This window comes from Rhinolophus sinicus, chromosome 16, assembly GCF_057876585.1.
Source record: "Rhinolophus sinicus isolate RSI-liver-muscle chromosome 16, RSI-T2T, whole genome shotgun sequence".
Lineage (NCBI taxonomy): Eukaryota > Metazoa > Chordata > Mammalia > Chiroptera > Rhinolophidae > Rhinolophus > Rhinolophus sinicus.
This window is the reverse complement of record NC_142516.1, coordinates 42,497,168-42,516,854: the sequence shown is the minus strand read 5'-3', so window position 1 is coordinate 42,516,854 and position 19,687 is coordinate 42,497,168. Positions and strand designations below refer to the sequence as shown.

The 19,687-nt window shown below is 38.0% G+C and overlaps 1 protein-coding gene across 3 annotated transcripts in view; it reads left to right on the top strand.

The window, feature by feature from the left end:
- PCSK5 (proprotein convertase subtilisin/kexin type 5) overlaps window positions 1-19,687 on the top strand; it is a 405,323-nt gene that overhangs the window by 245,990 nt on the left and 139,646 nt on the right. For all 3 annotated transcript variants that reach the window (XM_074330572.2, XM_019736691.3, XM_019736690.3), the window contains exons 13-16: window positions 3,902-4,038; window positions 11,891-12,034; window positions 16,495-16,597; window positions 18,332-18,525. In XM_074330572.2, coding sequence (XP_074186673.2) covers window positions 3,902-4,038; window positions 11,891-12,034; window positions 16,495-16,597; window positions 18,332-18,525 — 578 coding nt within the window. The remainder of the gene's footprint in view (window positions 1-3,901; window positions 4,039-11,890; window positions 12,035-16,494; window positions 16,598-18,331; window positions 18,526-19,687) is intronic.

Below are 19,687 nucleotides of genomic sequence, written 5' to 3'. Positions count from 1 at the left end.
AAATAACTGCCATAACATCATAGAAGAATGTTGTAGCCTTGATAGACTGGCTACACTCTTTAAGTGAGAAAGAGCGGCGGGGGGGGGCGGGGAAAGCTTATGGTAATTATATGAGTTACTTCCTGAGTTAATTCTTCAAAAGGATGTACTACACTTAATGGCAGTCTTTTCTACCACGTATCATCCAAAGTAATTTATTTGAAACCGCTCACAGGGATAGGGCTGTGGGGCACCGTTTTAATAACTGGATGCGTAATTTGTGTCACCACATGCATATATCATTTCATCAAGCTCAGATTATGAAGTCAGCTTGGACAGAACAGTGTTTCACTGCAACAGAAGATGTAGATATAGGCATGGAGTTAATCTGCTCCAGCTTTCAGCACACTGGCCCTGCTTTATTGACATTTTATCCATACTAATAATGTTGGCATGTATCTGGTTTCTGCACTGTTGGCACAGCACTGACATTCAAATTGAGCATTGGACTTTTAAGTTGATGTACAGAGACCACACAATTAGAATCTTCTTAGCAGGTGTCCAGTGGTTTGACACGTGATTGTCTTGAGAAAGTATGCCCCTTGCAACACAAATCTAGTCTACTAGTGACATTGCTCTTTGTTATATGCAGATAACACAGTGTTTTTAAATGTTACAGTGCTAAAAATAGGGAATAGTTTAAGTATTGAATCAGAGTTAAAGGACAGGGTGAGGTTAGAAAACTGAATGCCCAGCTAGTTGAAACAACAGTAATCAGTGTCTATTTCTTTCCCCATCAACTCTTTTAGCAAAATGTAATGATTGTGTTTGGCCACATTTTTATTCCTCTCCTCAACTTTTATGTCCGTATGAAAGTAATGATCATTCCAGCTCTGCATAAAGTGAAGAGACCACGGGGTAACTGGTTAGCCAGATAGACAGAGCCTGTTTATATGTGGGCTTTGAAACGCTTATTTGAATGCTGATTTATGAATATTTATTCTTGGCACCGAGTTTATATTTAATTTTTGTTCCCAATATGATTTAAACGTGATTGGTAGCAATGGAATGATTTTCAAAGGTACACAGGAAAGGGTGGAAGGAAAGAAACGTAGGGTCTTGCTAATCCAGCAGTGAAATAATTGACCCATGAGTAATTATAAATTGGCTGGGGTTGTGGAAACAAGACTGCCCCTCATGTGATGGCAGCCTCAAGTCTCCTTTGTAGTTTCTGGACATGAGGCAAGGAGCCAAATGTTCTGTCTAAACTGTTTGGGAATTGCTTTTAAGTTCAGCACTCTTAGAAAGGTATTATGTGACAAGTTATTGCTTCAGTGCCCTCAAATGGCACAATGGCCTCAACGAGTTAGAGCCTAAATTAGAGCTGTGGGCTAAGAAGTGGTTCTAGACTGCTTTTCCGCCTCCATCCATTTCTATGTCAACATATTCCCTTTAGTATCCTGTCTCTGGCAGGAAGCACAGTTTGAAAAAGCTCCTTTTCCCCCACCTCTGTGCCTCCATCTCATCCCACATACACACATTCTACATATATGAAGGATTTTATATGTAAGTCAATTATATAAGCCATCAATGTCTTCCTGGCCAAGTCCAGTGTTAAGCCATTGTGAAATGAGCCCTATCATGATAGCACATGGATTGAGGAGCTCCATAAAATGTACCATCCTTCCTCTACTGAAGATCAATTACAGTGTGGAAATGTTCCTTTAAGGAGCCACTGTTTCTATCCCTGTTATTATGGGGGAAAGCTGCCAGGTCCAATGAGGTCCTCATTGAAATGCCACAGAGGCAACCTTTATAAATAATATACAGATATTCTTTAAACGAGGAAAAGGGTTTCCTGTCCATGTAAGGTTTGAAAATCACTGCCTGTCATTAACCCCATGTGGAAATTAACAAAACATACTTGAATAGTCTGAAGATTTGAGATATTCTCCAGTAAGGAGACCTGTTCAGCTTAAACTGAGGCTTTTCCAAATTTTCTGACCGTGGGACACTTTGAGACTATTGCTAAATAATTTTTATTTTTCTTTCAAAAGCTCAGGAACGTGTAGCAGGTGATTTTCCTGTTTACAGCTTGTCTCTAGGGAATACTGCTGAGTGTTGGCCATTGACCTAACACAGCCCACAGCTGTGCCACCCAACCTTCCAGCTTTAGAATCCAGCTGGCATTTTAGAGAGAGCCTCAAACATATTGATAAGATACTTTTCTTGAAAAAAAATCAGAATTCTTATAATATATTAAGTTATTACGAGATTACAGTGGTTACTTTTTTGTTTTTAAAAGGGCACATTTTCTCCCACTGGGAAGACCTACATAGAAAGTCAAAGTATAACCACCAGTTTGTTTGGTGAACATGAAATTAAACGAGAGAGAGCTGACTGCATGTTTTGAATAGCCATCAACATCCAGTTGCCGTGACCTTTGCATTTGTTTCCACTGAAGGACAAATATGTCCCAGTAACTGGACATGGTTATTCTTAAGACAATGCTAGAGATATATTTCTCTTTCTGTTTGCCTCTATGGCTCTCAAGTTCTATTTCTTGTTTCATTATATTTTCAAGAAACGATCATAGATGCACATAATTTTTAAAAGAAAAGTCCTTTTTAAAAAATATGCCTCTTGTACCATCTTTTACTTTCCACCTTCTAGATCCAAGCTGTACAGAAATCTTTTGGCTATTTCTTTGGGTAGTCAAATCTACATTATATGTCGATATAAATGATACACCTATTTCTTAATGTGCTAGTTTTATATACTATCTATTGACATCTTATTCTTGATGAGGATTCTGTTTATTTTATTTCCCTCATATTTGTATCCCTCAGGATTGCATCACAGGAAACTGAAATTGTTCTAGCTATTTCAAGTAGAGAGAGATTTCATGTAGGGACTTAAAAAGGTAGAAAATTATGGGAAGGGCTGGAAGAGCAGAATCTAGATTGCAGTTCCAAGCATGACTCCTCAAATTAGATAAGATTAGTGGGTAGAGTCTTTTTACTGAGGTATAATTTATATACAATTCACTTTTTAATGTGACCAATTGTGTGAGTTTTATCATACCTACATGGTTGTGTAACCATACACCATCACTTTCAAGATATAAAACAGTTCCATCACTCCCAAAACTTCCACCATGACCCGCCCACTTCCCTCCAGTGCCTGATAACCATTGATATGTTTCTGTTGCCTTTTCTAGAATGTCATAGAAATTGAATCATATAGTACGTAGTCTTTTGTATCTGACTTCTTTCATTCAGCTTAGTGCTTTTGAAATTTATTTATCGTGTTGTGTTTATTAGTAGTTCATTAATTTTTATTACTGGGTAGTATTTCATTGTATGATTATACTGTAATTTGTTATCCATTCACCCACTGAAGGACATTTGAGTTGTTAACAGTTTTTGACCTTTATGAATAAAGCTGCTGTGAACATTCACGTAGAGTTCTTTGAGTGGACATATGTCTTCACTTCTCTTGGATACATTTCTAGGAGGGGGATTGTTGAGGTGTGTGGTAAGAACTGACAAACTGTTTCCTAGAGCAGCAGTAACATTTTGTATTCCCATCAACAGTGTAAGGAGTTCTGTTGTACCACATCTTCAACACTTGGTATGATCAGTCTTGTGGGTAAAGTCTCAACCTAGTTTCCCTGATTCCAAAACAGTTATGCCTTCTATATTTGCTATTGCATGGCCAGCTCCATGCCCAGTTCCCTATGGGAGAATAATAAATGATACATGTTTGGATCTACTAATCAGTGATGTCCAGGATGACTACAACCTCCATTGTTGAGCTGAACATACTGATGGATACTAAGAGATCTTTAATCATGGCCTTGACTTGACCCTAACTGGGTTTTAAATAATAGATAAAACAATTTTTAATGGTTCTCTCTCAGGCTTTTTGATCATTCCATGGAAGGATTTAAAAACTGGGAGTTCATGACCATTCATTGCTGGGGAGAACGAGCTGCTGGTGACTGGATCCTTGAAGTCTATGACACTCCCTCTCAGCTGAGGAACTTCAAGACTCCAGGTGAGAACCTCCTTTCTATAATTTGGGTTGCTGTGTGAAAAATACGATGGAGTCTATTTTGGCCAAGGAGTGTTTTACCCTCATATGTCAACATCATTCTTTTCCATGTGATCCTGTGTTTTGAGTTGTCTGCATATACTCCAGTTCTCAAGATTATGATTTCAGAGGTAATAATTTAAGGATAAGAAATAAATATTTAGATATAAGTGCAAGATAAAACATGACAGCTATTGATCGGGTTTCAGAATATAGGATCCACATCTCTCACCAGCTTCCCTTAATTTCTTTGTCCATAAACAAGCCAGCCATGTCCACCTGCAACGGATTAAACAGCCTGATCACAAGAGGAAACAGATTTCCTCAGTTGTCTGTTTTATGAGTTTACTCTACATTTAAATTTCAGAGCAGGCCACATACTAAGCTGGCCTATGCCAGCTAAACTGGTTAACACTAAACAAAATGAATGCTGGTATTCTGCCCCACGTGAACCCAAGAGCGAAGGAAAAAGAAAACCTTGATAGGCAAAACATATGAATTATGATGTTAACAGAGGTCTTTTAAGGTGGTCTCAGGCTCTTGTTGCTGCTTATGTCCTAGTTCCCTCTTCGTGGAAGCTTGTTTGTAACCTAATAAAAGGGAAAGTACAAATGCCGCATGGGGTAGGACATTGAACAGTTTTTTTCAGTAGCCTATGTTGCCTATGATGGAGCCCTATTGGGTACTTGGCTCAGTAACAAATGATCTGTTTGATAACTAACCCAGCTTCTCCGCCCAGCAGCTGTGGACACATCTTGAATTGCCTGAAAAATTCATGCTTCTCAATGCTGTGTCCAGTCCATCTGCAGAAGAATCAGACCTGAGAATGATTTTAGGACTGACATCCAATTCTAGCCCTCTCCTGATGGCAGAATAAATTAACCCAGACATTCTTTAATTAATTGTAAAGGTGTATGCCATTCAGGTACAGTGGGCTGCGTAGGGAGGAGGCACACAGCACAATACAGAGGTGAACACAGGTGTCCATCAGTTACTCATTCTGAGAGATCCATTTTTGACCGCGTAATTTGGCCATCTCTTTTCCTTAATTCTGTGTTGTGGTTCATCTGTGTTGTCACAGTGGCCCCATAACCAGAGAGGTTAAAACCATCATGGTGGCAAGGTCACAGTGAAAAAGGTAAAAGTTTTGTTAAAGAGTATCTGGGTCCAGCTCACCTCCAGCATCAGCCTGAATATAATGGTTGCCAAGGTTTTATCCAGAAATCAAAGACGTTTTCACTTGTTCATCATATACTTAGTTCCCAGCACCTTCCTCTCTCCTTCCCTCCTCTTTTAACCCTATGCCCATGGAGACACATGGAGTTGGTACGCAGGGGCAATGGCAGTGTGGTGACAGGGCTGTGCTGCACTGACCAAAGGGTGGCTCCCCGTTGAGCCATCAGCAGGTGTCACTACAGGGCTCTTATGTGTCCAGAGATCCCAGAGAAATAAACGCTGTCAAAATGTGGCAGTTGTGTACCAAGGTGCGGGGCAGGAGGTGCAGCATGGAGTACAGACATCAGGGGCGCTTTCTCTGCTGAGAATTTAGGACTGTGATAAAACTAAAAGTGATTCTGCTCTTTGTTATCACCATGCACCAGCAATTCTAAAGAATGTCAGTGATAAAATGCTCTTTCCAAGCGAGCAAACTGCCCTAGGGGAACACTACTGGTTGATCTGGCATTTGTGTGCAAGAGTTAGGGGCTATGAATATAAATCTCTCTGCCCTCGAGGAATTCAGAGTCTATCCAGTTTACTAGGATTCCCTGTGTTGAAAGCTCTCTGCAATAGCCAAGAGAATCTAGATAGTCTATTTCATAGCATTGACTTCTCCTTTATAAATGTTCATGGTTAACCCCAGTCTCCTCCAATCATTTTAGAGATGTTCTTTAATAGAAACACATGATCTTTGAGTATCCCTCCTTCAACCAACCTTTTGGTTCAGGATTAGTCACAACTTCGGAAAGGGACTTTGGCGTGTGTGTGTGTGTGTGTGTGTGTGTGTGTGTGTGTGTGTACTTAAATACATATTAACAAAACCGTCAGGAGTATTTTTGTTTGTTTTGTTGCACATTAAGCCTATTGTGGGTTTTATACTTTGGGCAGAATGCGTTTATATGTTAGCAAGTACCTAGAATGGATTTTTCTCATTCTGTATTTACACAGCTATTTCTTAACAGGATGTTGCAGTATCAACTGCAAAATCTACAGAATTTAGCAAGTGATAAAAAGTGGTGGTATGGGGAATGATGGCTCAAATATGGCTGTATTTAATGTGATTTGTGGCAGAGATTCTAACGAAATAAAATTACATAATAAGTGAAAAGTAAAAGAGATGGATTACCCAGCAATGATATCCTCACTGGGCTAATGATGTACTTCAGAAATGACAGTAAGGGAAATAATTGATTATGAGGCAGCATTCTTCAAAGCACTTAGGAGGGTAAATTTTTAGATCCAAAAACATTGCAAGTTGAATGAACTAGGTCTTAGTGTGACTGATGGATTGAATTTCCTGTGATGTCCTTGTGTTATATGCTCCATTTGTACACTTGAGAGATGCTGTAAGGAAAGAGGGGTCTCTTCTGCATTGCAACCTAAAGGCAATCAGCTAGGTCGTCAGTTTCAGGTGGTCATTCATTTCTTGCAACTACTTAAATTCTCAGACCAAACAACACCCTGATTATGAAAAGAATAGTCCCTAACGAGTGAATCCAAAGAAAAGCTGACAGAGGACAAACCACATGTTAACCAACATACTGGCCCAATGCAAATGTCAGAAAACAATGCGGCACAGAATATGTTCAGTTTTAACTATCAGGTTCCTAAACTTCTGGAAATGAACAGAAAGGCAGTGTTATATAATGGTTTAAGATCACAGGATTTGGATCCAGAATGTTTTTTTTATTAATCGAGATATAATTGATATATAACATAATTAGTTTCAGGTGAACAATATAATGGTTTGAGATTTGTGTATATTGTGAAGTGATCACCACAGATACGTCTAGTTAACATCCATCACCTCATAGTTACAAATTTTTGTGTGTGTGATAGAACTTTGAACATTTACTTTTAGCAACTTTCAAATATGCAATACAGTATTATTAACGTAGTCATCATGCTATACATTACATCCCCAGGTCTTACTATTTTATAACTGGAAGTTTGTACCTTTTGACCCTTTTCACCCATTTTACCAAACCCCCATTCCCCATCTCTGGCAACCCACAACCTGTTCTCTGTATCTGTGAAGCTTGCTTCTTCTGTGTATGTTGTTTTTGGTTTAGTTTTCTTTAAAATTCCACATGTGAGTGAGATCATATGGTATTTGTCTTTCTCTGACTTATTTCACTTAGCATAATGCACTCAAAGTTCATCATGCTGTCACAAATGGCAAGATTTCCTTCTTTTTTATGGCTGACTAATATTCCTGTGTGTGTGTGTGTGTGTGTGTGTGTGTGTGTAATATATACCACATTTTCTTTATCCATTCATACCTTGATGGGAACAGGTTTCTTCCATGTCTTGGCTATCGTAGATAACGCTGCAGTAAACATAAGGGTCTAGGTATCTTTTCGAGTTAGTATTTTTGTTTTCTTCAGATAAATACCCAGAAGTGGCATTGCTGGACCATATGGTAGTTCTATTTTAATTTTTTGAGGAACCTGCATACCATTTTCCATAGTGGCTGTACCACTTCACATTCCCACCAACAGCACAAGGTTTAACTTTTCTTCACATCTTCGCCAACACTTACTGTTTCTTAACATTTTTGATAATAACCATTCTAACAGGTGTGAGATGATATCACATTTTGGGTTTGATTTGCATTTCTCTGTTGACTACTGAGGACTGATGTTAGCAACAGAACTGTTGCTTATCTCTCTGCTGTCTTCTCTTTTGGGTTAAGTGATATTGTCAGGTTAAAAAGGTCTTTGGGAAAAGAGTCATGTTGAGAATTATCAGACCACTTTTGTGAAAATCCTGTGACTAGCATTTTTCTGCCCTTAATTGAGCTCTTAACAGATCCCTCCAGGGAGAGAGTATATCAATCAGTCAGTCTACTGGAAAAACCAGGGCAAAGTTTTCTCTCCAAACTAGCAAAAAGACTGCCGCTCAGCATGACAGGATGGACAGTCATTTATATACCCACATATATTTATATTTATGTCTACCAATCTAGCTTCCTCTGTAGCAAGGCTGAGCAGCTTATTAACTGTGAGTCCTGTCATAGAAACCAAGCCACACCTCCCTGTGCCACTCTGTGAGAAGTATTGTGAGTGAAGGAAACAGAGTCTGGGAAACTGAATTTGTTGACTAGTTCTAACAGTGTTTTGTTGGTGTATTTAGGGATATATATATCATGTCATCTGCAAATAGTGAGTTTTACTTCTTTTCGATTTGTGTGCCTTTTGTTTCTTTTTCTTGACTAATTATTCTGGCTAGGACTTCCAATTCTGTGTTGACGAAAGGTGGCAAGAGTAGGCATCCTTGTTTTGTTCCTGATCTTAAAGGAAAAGCTTTTAGCTTTTTACCGTTGAATATGATGCTAGCTATCATATGTATCCTTTACTATGTTGAGGTATGTTCCCTCTATATCCACTTTATTGAGAGTTTTTATCAAACGTGGATGTTGAATTTTGTCAAATGCTTTTTCTGCATCTATTGAGGTAATAAGATTTTTATCTTTCATTTTGTTAATGTGTTGGATTACATTGATTGATTTTCAAATGTTAAACCATCCTTGCATCCTGGGAATAAATCCCACTTAATCATGGTGTATGATCTTTTAAATCTGTTGATGAATTTGGTTTGCTAATAATTTCACTGAGGATTTTTACATCTATATTTATCAGGAATATTGTCATCCTTGTCTGATTTTGGTATCAAGTTAATGCTGGCCTCATATGAGTTATGAAGTGTACCCTCCTTTTCTATTTTTTGTTTGTTTGTTTTTGGAAGAGTTTGAGAAAGATTGGTATAATTTTTCTTTAAATATTTGATAAAATTCACTAGGGAAGCTGTCTGGTCCTGGACTTTTGTTTGTTGGGAGGTTTTTGATTACTGATTCAATCTCTTTACCTGTAATTGGTCAGTTCAGACTTTCTATTTTTTCATGGTTCAGTCTTGGTAGGTTGTATGTTTCTAGAAATTTATCCATTTATTTTATGTTGTCTAATTTATTGGTGTATAATTGTGCATAATAGTCTTTTATGATCCTTTGTATTTCTGTGGTATCTGTTATAACGTCTCCTCTTTCACTTCTGATTTTATTTATTTGATTTCTCTCTTATGTCCCCTTAGTGAATCTTAACTAAAGGCTTGTCAATTTTCTTTGCAGTCCTATGGGACCAGCAAGTATAAGCCCTGCTGGTCACTAGAGCCAGGCAACCTAGAGGTGTCTCCTGGGTGGCAGCCTCAAAAATTGCAGTGACAGATAAGAGTACAAAGTCCTTTCTTGAAGATACCAGTGAGGCAGAGGGAGAGCTCAAAGATGGCACTTGCTGGGCTCCGCTTTGGAGAGTATTTCAGCAGTCCTCTAGATGTACGTTAACTTAGATGCCCGCCCCCAGGCAGATGATTTAAAATAAGCAAATAAGCCTGTTTTACAGAAAGTCCAGGTGCTTTTCAGTCAGCTATCTCTGTACTGGGCCCTGAGGTGGGTGAGTCCACTGGAGCCCTTTAAGAACTGCTTCTCAGTTTGCTATAGCTTTGCAGGACTTGTTTACATAAGCTGCATTGGTTTTCAAAGCTGGATTTTTTTGGGGGGGTAAGGGAGGGAAGCTCATCTCTCAGGTGCTGGTCTTAAAAAATTGGGTTGCCCAATGTGGAATTCAAACCTTTTGCTCCTCAGGGAGAAGCTTGGGGTTTCGAGTTCCTTCCCATTTGTTGGTCGCCAAACCAGCAGTGGGTTTTATGGTGAGATTGTGTCTCAGCCTCTCCTACCCGCTTGCATATGGGTTTATTCTTGTTTGCCCATTGTATAGGAGCCACTCAGCTGATTTTGGGGTTTCTTTCAGAGGAAATTGTTCCATATGTAGCTGCCAATTTGCTGAGTCCATGGGAGGAGGTGGGTTCAGGATCTTCCTATATTGCCATCTTAAACTGGAATCCCCAGATGGGTTTTAACATCAGTCTGTCCTCTGACTGCCTTTGGGAAAGTTATCAACTTCCGTGCCTCAGTTTCTTCATCATGGTTTATTTCAACTATATTGGGCATACAAGTACCTACCTTGTTGTGAACATTTAAAGGGATAAAACTTATTTAGCGTATACCGTATTTCCCCGAAAATAAGACTTAACCAGACCATCAGCTCTAATGCGTCTTTTGGAGCAAAAATTAATATAAAACCCAGTATTATATTATATTATATTACATTACATTGTATTACATTGTATTGTATTGTATTGTATTGTATTGTATTGTATTGTATTGTATTGTATTGTATTGTATTGTATTGTATTATATTATATTAATTACCTGGTCTTATAGTAAAATAAGACCGGGTCTTATATTAATTTTTGCTCCAAAAGACGCATTAGAGCTCATGGTCCATTTAGGTCTTATTTGGGGGGAACACAGTAGTAAGCACTTAGAAATGATAAGCATCAATTTGATGGTGATGATAGATACTAATAGATGAATTAGGTAACACCTGAAGTTCACCATTCTCTGGCTCTGGCAGAACCCTAGCTCTGGATCATGCCTGGATTTTTTGTTTTAAGCCAAGGAGGGGACCGGTCCTAAGGAGTATCCTTTCTGCCAGCATATTTCCATGTTTTTAATGGTTTTCTCTTACTAATTTCTACTTATGGTCAATTTTTTTATGTGAATCTGATTAAGTTTAATGGCCTGGGGGAAGTTTTTCATTTGGGATTTTTTTTTTTGGTGTGTGTGGTTTTTATGTTTTGTGTTTTGCTTTATTTTGGGTTTTTTGCATTAAGGATTTCAGTTGTATAAATCTAAGAAATAAATGAATATGGACTAAAACTAAAGCACAGTGTTCCTTGTGAGCATACCATCCACATGAGGTTAAACACTTGTCGTTTGTCTCATTGGTCAAGGCACCCTTGACCAGAAAATGCTCTATTGCAGCGCTGTTCAGTACAACCCTCTGCAGTGTTGAAGTGTTCTACGTCTGTGCTGTCCATTACAGTAGCCACCAAAGACACATGGCTACTGAGCAATTGACATGTAGTTAGAGGGACTTAATTTTCCAATTTTAGATAATTTAAATTTAAATAGCCACAGGTGTCCAGTGGCTGTGATTGGACACCACAGGCCTACAGGGTAATATAAATAGGGATAATATTACCCTACGGGATAATATAAACAGGATAACATTGAATGACTGAGTCAGGAATCAGGTGGAACAAAACAGTTGTTTTTATCTTTTTACTGATAAACAAGTCAGGTAACACCAAACAGTTGTGTCAAATTCAAATAAGACTTTTCTACATAGAGAAACAAAAGCTCTGTAAAATACTAGGATTCTCTTCAATACCCATAATTTGAAATTCAGCCCAGCAAGCTGAGCTGTGTTTGTTTCTTGGTCTTCCTATGAATACTGATTAAATTAAGGCCTGTCCTGTAGTTGGTGCTCAGTAAATATGTGCCGTGTGAATAGTTAATAACTCTGCAAACAGTGGCAAATGTGCTTTTCTAGCCCTGTACCTGATGCAATGATTCATATGAATCTGCTTCCCACAATTCTTCTACTGATGCTTTTTCTTAGGTAAGAAGGAATTAAAGAAATTACGAAGCTAAAGAGTAAATGTTTGATCATGATTTGGTTTTATTGTTTCTCCCAAGGTAAATTAAAAGAATGGTCTTTGGTACTCTATGGAACCTCTGTGCAGCCATACTCACCAACCAACGAGTTTCCTAAAGTGGAACGTGTCCGTTATAGCCGAGTGGAGGACCCTACCGATGACTATGGCACAGAGGATTATGCAGGTGAGCTGACTTCCTACAGGGACATAGGCTAAGGAAAGAAAGCTCATGCATCCCACCACGCAGAGACAAACTTCCACCCATATTCTAATATATTTCCGTCATCTTCTTTTCTACCCCCTCAAATATTTGTATGTATATATTCATATACACAAATATCCATATGTTTTTCCTTCAAAGCTAAAACCACACTGTATATAAAGTTTTCTTATCCTTTTCTCCATTAAAGATCTTAAGAGCATATTTCCCTGTGCTCTTAATTGTCCATCCTGTGATCGCATTATAATATATTTAATCCATGACTCAAGATGTGTAGTTTGCTTAGAGTTTTGCACTAGTTTAAACAAGGTTTAGGTGAACATCATTACTAATCAGGCTTTGTCTATACCTTTAATTATTTCTTTAGAATAGAGTTCTGTTCTGAGAATTGCATCAAAGGGAATAATCAGTTTTAGGATTTGGATAAATTTTAAAACATTGCTTTCCTGACAAAGATATACCAGTCTGCACTGTGACAGCTATGTGTTTATTGAACTCATTCCTGCCGGTATTGAGTAGAAAGAAAAGTCTAAAAAAAAGAACACTTTCAAATTTTTAGTTTTGATTGCTAGTAAATCTAAAGATTTTTTTCTGTACAGTAGGTCCACAGATAATGTCGTTTCATTCAACGTTGTTTTGTTATAACATTGATGAGTTAGGAATTTCACTCTTGTTTATATCGACTAGCCTATGGTAAAATTGATTTCCTTATATGTTCTTCTGCCACAGTTCAAGAATTTATCAACGACGTTAAGTGAGGACTTACTGTAGTTCTCTGATTTAAATAAAACTGTCTTTTACCCATTCTGTTCAAACTGGCAATAATTTTCTGTTCAAACTGGCAGCAGTTTTCTTATCTAAGAATTTTTTGTATGTTCTTGTCTCTCACATTATCTCATATTTGCTGAAAACATTTATTATCACTTGCTTATGAAATGTAGTTTTTGTTTTGTGTTGTTTTGACAGACAAAGAAAATTGGAGAGTAAGGTTTATATTTTCAGATAATAACATTTGTGATTTTTTTTAAATAGTTGTTTTTGCCCTAAAATCAGCTAAATAGTCACATGAATTTTTTATAATCTCTGATTTTTACATTCAGCCATTAATTCATCTGGAACTTATTTTGGTTTATGTTATATAGGTGTGAAATGAAGTTCTGTCTTTGTTTTCCAAATAGACTAATATCATTGGCTGAGTTACCTTCTTTTAATAGTTTAGGATATTTCCTTTATAACAATATATTTAAGTTCTTACACCAGGGTCTCTTATGGTACCACCTTTTCTGATTTATCAAACTAATAATTCTTAAACCAATAGCACCTACACTTTAATATCATGATACATTTTAATATATCATGAATATATATCTGCTTCTTTTCATAGCAAGTCGTAAGTTCCCCTTTAAAAATCCCATTGGAATGTAATTTGAATTTATATTCAATCTAATTGAAGAACTGTTTTTGAAATATATAATCTTTCCATTCAAAACAACAGACCATGTTTTTATTTTACTGAAATATTTTAATTTTATGTCGTGGTATTCTCATTAGTGTTATTCCTATTTTCAGTCTCATTGCTATTGTAATGGAAAATATTCCATATTTGCTACCTAGTTAATATGCTGGAAACTAGGAAATCTGTTCTCTGTTGCATATTTAGCTTATAGCTATCTGACCATTTGGCTTAACTCTCCTACCAATTCATACGTTCTAAATTAATTTTTTGAGACAGTTTAGCTACTGTAGCCATATCATCTGCAAATTGTTTTTCTCCTCCCCAGTATATTTCTGATTCCAGTTTTGTTGCATTGGCTACCATTTCCAGCAGCATTCAATCCTTCTAAGATATGACACTCAATGAGCAAAGCTTCTCCTAATGCAGAACTATTTGTAAATAGCAGTTTAATGTACCTTTAAAGGAGAAATATTTTTTTCCTGCAGCTCTAAGATTCTTTTTATAGATACTAAAGATAAAAGTACTTTGTTTATAACCTTAACAGAATATCTTAAATATGTATGTAGTTCCTTTTATTCTAAACAGGTAGTATCACAGAACCAATAATAAGCTAAGATAATTCAGACCAATTGAGCTAACCAGAGCTAGACTGTGTTAGCTTTTCTTATTTTGCTTTGAGCTTGTAACATTAGTATTCATGTTATAACTATCAAAGCATTTTGCCTTCTCTGTTAGGAGAAAATATATCTAAAAACGTAAATGGAATATAATAGTAACCTATTACTATGTGCCTTATGGTATGTTTCCAATTAAAATTTTGATAATGTTAAAATTCTGAACAGTTATACATCTTTGTGGGTTTTTTCTCATTATATCTTCAAAATGTCCACATTGGCACTTGTGAGAGAACAAAAACAATTGTTTCGTTATTATACTGCAACCTAAAATACTAAATTGCATCTGGGACAGCTTAAGATTATGAAAGAAACAGCATGTGAACTTGCCATGCAGACCCCTTGGCACATATCAAAAATAAATGTTTTGGGAGGGCTTTTTAATTGTAGAAATCATCTGGTGAAAATTCAGGGCCACCCATGACTTCTTTTCTTCTTAGCTGTGATTTTCACCTTTATTAAGAAGTCAGGCTGCCTAGAGCAGGGGTGTCCAAACTGTTTTCAACGTTTTTCACCAAGGGCCATATGTGGTAAAATACACAAACAGCCGGGCCACTCACTCGAGGTGAAGTACGTATTGCCTTACCTGGTTTATTTAAGTAAACTAAATATATTTTTGGAATTTGCTGCGAGCCAATAAAAAATGGATTGCGGGCCGCAGTTGGCCTGCGGGCCACAGTTTGGACACCCCTGGCCTAGAGGCACAGATGGCATTATCAAAACCAGATTCCCTGTACTGTATCATTGAATTCCAGGGACTAGGGGACTCAGAGTCAGCTGAACTTCCACCCTTACACAACAGACATGCGCTTCTCGAGTATCATAGCAGAAGACAGCTGAAATGTCCCAAGTTGTACTAACTATGGAATTTAGTTTAGATATCAATTTTAAGGCTTTTGAGAAAACAGAGGTAAACAGTGCCATCAAATGACTCTTGTTGCAATTAATCAGAAACATATTTCAAGTTTGCAGAATTTCAAAATGACTCATTTCCATTCAGATCAAAAGGTCATCTCTAGTACATGATTTACTCTAAGTAGGAGACATGGACTAAGAATCAGGACAGATGTTGATTCCAACTCTTCTAGCTGTATGGTACTGGGCAAGCCAATATAACTCTTGGAAAATCTGTTTTCTCATCAGTAAAATTAGAGTGTTTGACTTCTAGATTTTTCTCTGAGTCTCTCTTCCCCAGTTCTACCATTTTATGTTCCTGTGATTCAGTAACTGTAGAACATAGTCACATAATAACTAAAGGAGACCAAAGTTCAACAGTAAATCCTTTTGATTAAAGTAAGTATGGCTTAAAACATTTCTGGCACCAATGACTTACTGTTTGTACATTTCATGCAATATGTTTATTGCTAGTTAAAATCATGTGAATTTTCAGTGGGACACAGCTTGAAGATTGAGAGGCTAAATGTCCCAAAATATGGAGAACAAGGAAAAAGGGAGTTAGTTCAATAAAGCAAAATGTCTATAACTATCTCATGTCATTAGAAAGCTTTTCGTCAATCACCAAATAGCTCCATCTTTTTGGCATTTTTTCTGACTATGCATTCTCTCTAGTTCTGTATCAAAGAATATGTAACAAGAGAGATTAGGAGCCTTCATGCCAAGTCTGGAATTCTTTAAGCTTGCTCGCATTTCTAAAATTTATGTGTAGTTTTCTTTTGTTGAGTTGCCCATTGGCGTATGGGTAGGATGCACTTTTAAATCTATTATCTGTGACTGAAGTACCTGTTTTGTAATCCAAGACTATATACTGCAAAGCTTGTGCCAGATGCCATAATGAAATTTCTTGCTAGCTACGGTATCACAGAGGTATTCAATGGCGTTAATGACCTTGGAGGAGACAGGCAAGCTGGTCCAAGATTGAATAGTAATCTTTTTCTTCCTTTTTTGTCAACAGCTTATTTTTCTCATTTTTCTATAAATCTGACATTTTTATCATTATGCATATTTAATTGCAGTCGGTGTTTTCCCAGTTGCTACAGTGGCCTTGTTCATTTGAATTCTGAAATATTTGTTATCTCCCACAAGGCAGCCATATGTGCTTTAAAGACCAGGCCATGACTGGGATGTACATTCTTGATATTTAGGTAACTGGTTTCCCCAAAAAATGTGTAGCGTTTATCTCTGGGCTTACCGCCACATTGAGCATTATATTATCCTTCTATCTTAAAGAAACTTTCACTGCATAGAAAAAAAAAAAGCTTATACCCAAGTCAAGGTAAAGCCAAAGTACTTCAAATCATTGTTTTCTAAATGTTATTCTAACTTCTTTTGGAAAGGTCCCTGTGACCCTGAGTGCAGTGAAGTCGGCTGTGACGGGCCAGGACCGGACCACTGCAATGACTGTCTGCACTACTACTACAAGCTGAAAAACAACACCAGGTAAGAGACAAGCCAAGTCAGATCCTCCGCAGCACGCCCCACGTATTTCCAGGAGTTCCCGCAGGGTCACTGCTGGCCAGACATCCCCGTGTTCCGGACCTACACACAGGCAGATGCTGCTGCACAATCCCACTGCCTCTTTGTCTAATTCACAATGGTGAAACCAATACTGAATCACAAAATGTACCTGTAGAGAAAAAAAAAAGATTCATTTAAAATATAGTGTTGGAGGAGAGCTCTACGGATACCCTAGACCACCAGAAAGACGAACAAGTGGGTTCCAGAGCAAATTAAGCCTCATCGTTAGGGACAAAAATGACAAAACTGAAGCTATCCTACTTTGGGCATGTCATGAGAAGGCAGGCTTCTTGGGAAAAGATACTAATGCTGGAAAAACAGAAGGCAGCAGGAAAAGAGGAAAGAGCAGATTTGAGATGGATTGACTCTATAAAAGAAGCCATAGGCATGAGTCTACAGAAGCTGAGCAGAGCTGTTGAGGACAGGACATTGTAGACATTACTCATTTACCGGGTCACTAGGACTCAGAGCTAACTCAACAGCAAGTAATACACACATGCTATAATACTGCAAATGTCTTTCTCACATTTGGAAGGATGGTGGGGACACATATCTATTCACATGCCTGGTCTTCCCCTCCATACTTTCCATGCTGTTGATATTTGATGCTACAGCTGCACTTTCCCTTTGTGAAAATGTCAGTGCATGAGCCAAATGGATGCTCTCCCACATTCCCCCATGTGCAAGCCCTTGATGTGGCAATGGTGCTAGTCGCTGTTCTTCCTCACTATTCCGTTTTGGGCACTGAAGACCTCCTTGGACCGTGTGCCTCTGAGCCCCTGGCTTCTGCCTCAAACTCTGCAAGTATGTGTCTAAAGGTAAGGGCCATGGAACAGTGACTGTCCCATCAGAGGCCATGCTCTCCGGCCATGACTCTCATTGGCCTGCCACCTTCTCCCTCTTCCTTCAGGCAAAAACTCACTATAGGGGTCTGACTTGTGGTGATTCCACACTCCATTCATCCAGACAGACACAGACATGTTCTGATTCCTGTTTACATCCATGCTGGAATTTAAATTCCTTAAAGGAAAGGCCCTTGGCTATCCCTGCACCTCTGTTATCTCTGAGACTTGTTAGCAAAAAGCCTGCCATTTAATTGGTACTCAGTAAATATTTGTTGAGTGAATAAACAAAGCCTGTCCTTCAATTAAACAAGGAAGTTAATTTCTAAAAAAGTTTATCATAAGCAACATAAATTTAAATATATTTATATCAATTTGGATAACAGAATGTAACCACCACGACTGTCAACCCCACACATACACACTCCATATGATACACACACAAAAACAGAAGTAACCCCTTATTGGCGACCTTTTTGAATAAAATCATTGTTCCCACATATTTTCCCTTCAACTCAATGCCATAACTTTCCTCTTGAGACTCAATTTCTAACCATCATTCCCTTTAAAGAGCTAGACCCAAATTGGAAGGTGGTTTGGACCAAGAAACACCTTGATGGACTTGGTGTTGTGTAACTACATTGCTACTTCAGCACCCAACACAGGAAAATGCTTTAACCAACAGAATTTGGCCCTTTGGATGTGCTGTTACTTACCATCATGGTTTAAAAAGGATTTTGAGACTGAGGACAGCTATTTGGAGGACTCAGTCATTGGTGACGCTGCCCTTCTTTCTTATCATCCCACAATGCAGGATCTGTGTCTCCAGCTGCCCCCCTGGCCACTACCACGCCGACAAGAAGCGATGTAGAAAGTGTGCTCCCAACTGCGAGGCCTGCTTTGGCAGCCATGGTGACCAGTGCCTGTCCTGTAAACATGGATACTTCCTGAATGAAGAAACCAACAGCTGTGTTACTCACTGCCCTGACGGATCATATCAGGACACCAGTGAGTTGATTTCAAATATTTGTGTTTTAGAGAACAAATGTAAGGTTTTCATTTGCATGACCTTGGGAAGAATATTCCTCCTCGATGAAATCGAGGCCTTGCTTAATATCAGCCAGGATCTAGCCAATTTTTTAAAGAGAACAATTTAGAATTGTTTTGTAAAAGAAGAATTTATGTAAAAATGCCTATAACTAACTGAGCGTCCTCAAGCCCACTACCCAGAGGTAGTGATTTGCTTAGAGTACCCATAAGACTCAACATATATTAGGTTGGTGCAAAAGTAATTGTGGTTTTTGCAATTTTTCTGACCTTTTAAACCACAATTACTTTAGCACCAACCTATTAGTTGTGCTCATATATGCACAATTATGATTAATTACAGCAAAAGAATACAAAGTAAAATCAGCAAAAGGAAAAGGCTCATGGGACAAACTCCGTTGGAAGCCGGGCCTAAGCTTCCAAGAGTTTTTTCCCAATGGAGTCACACAGGATACATTTAGTTTCCTCAGCAACAATTTGTGACAACATGTGTGAAATGTATTCCATCAGGGAACCTCCTTAGGGTCTCGGTGCCCACAGTTGTTATTGGGTCATGAAGGCATCTTCTGACAGGCACTTAACAAAATTCCAGACTCCTAGAATGGAAAGTTGGTGTTCAGCATGAACCATATTGTCTGTACAAACCGCTTAGGCATCTCTTATCAGTAAGAATGGAGTAAACCCTCCTGCAATCTATGTTCCCAACCTAATAGACCAACCTTACAAGCAGGCTTTCAGAAGATAGCAACCATGCCTGCTCTTGCCTGCACTCTAACCGAAAGCACCAGGCCTATGTGATGTCAAAGTATACTTTTCAAAAAGTTTTAAAGACATGACTTTCATGTAAATGTAGAATGAACACTTATACTTTTTTAACGCATTAATGAGAGAAACTACAAGGTAACAAATAGGTTCAGAGACTATCGAGTATTGTAGTCCACTAGGAAAGGCAAAATGAAATCCGTTTGCTGAGTTAGAGACTAAACTGAATAATTTCCTACTTGCCAATACAACTAGAATTTTCAGTTTATTTTTTCAAATGGATAGATATCATTTGCAACTTTACCAAACAAAAACCTATAAATTAACAGGTACTTCACAGAGTTTGGGTCCTAATTATCCA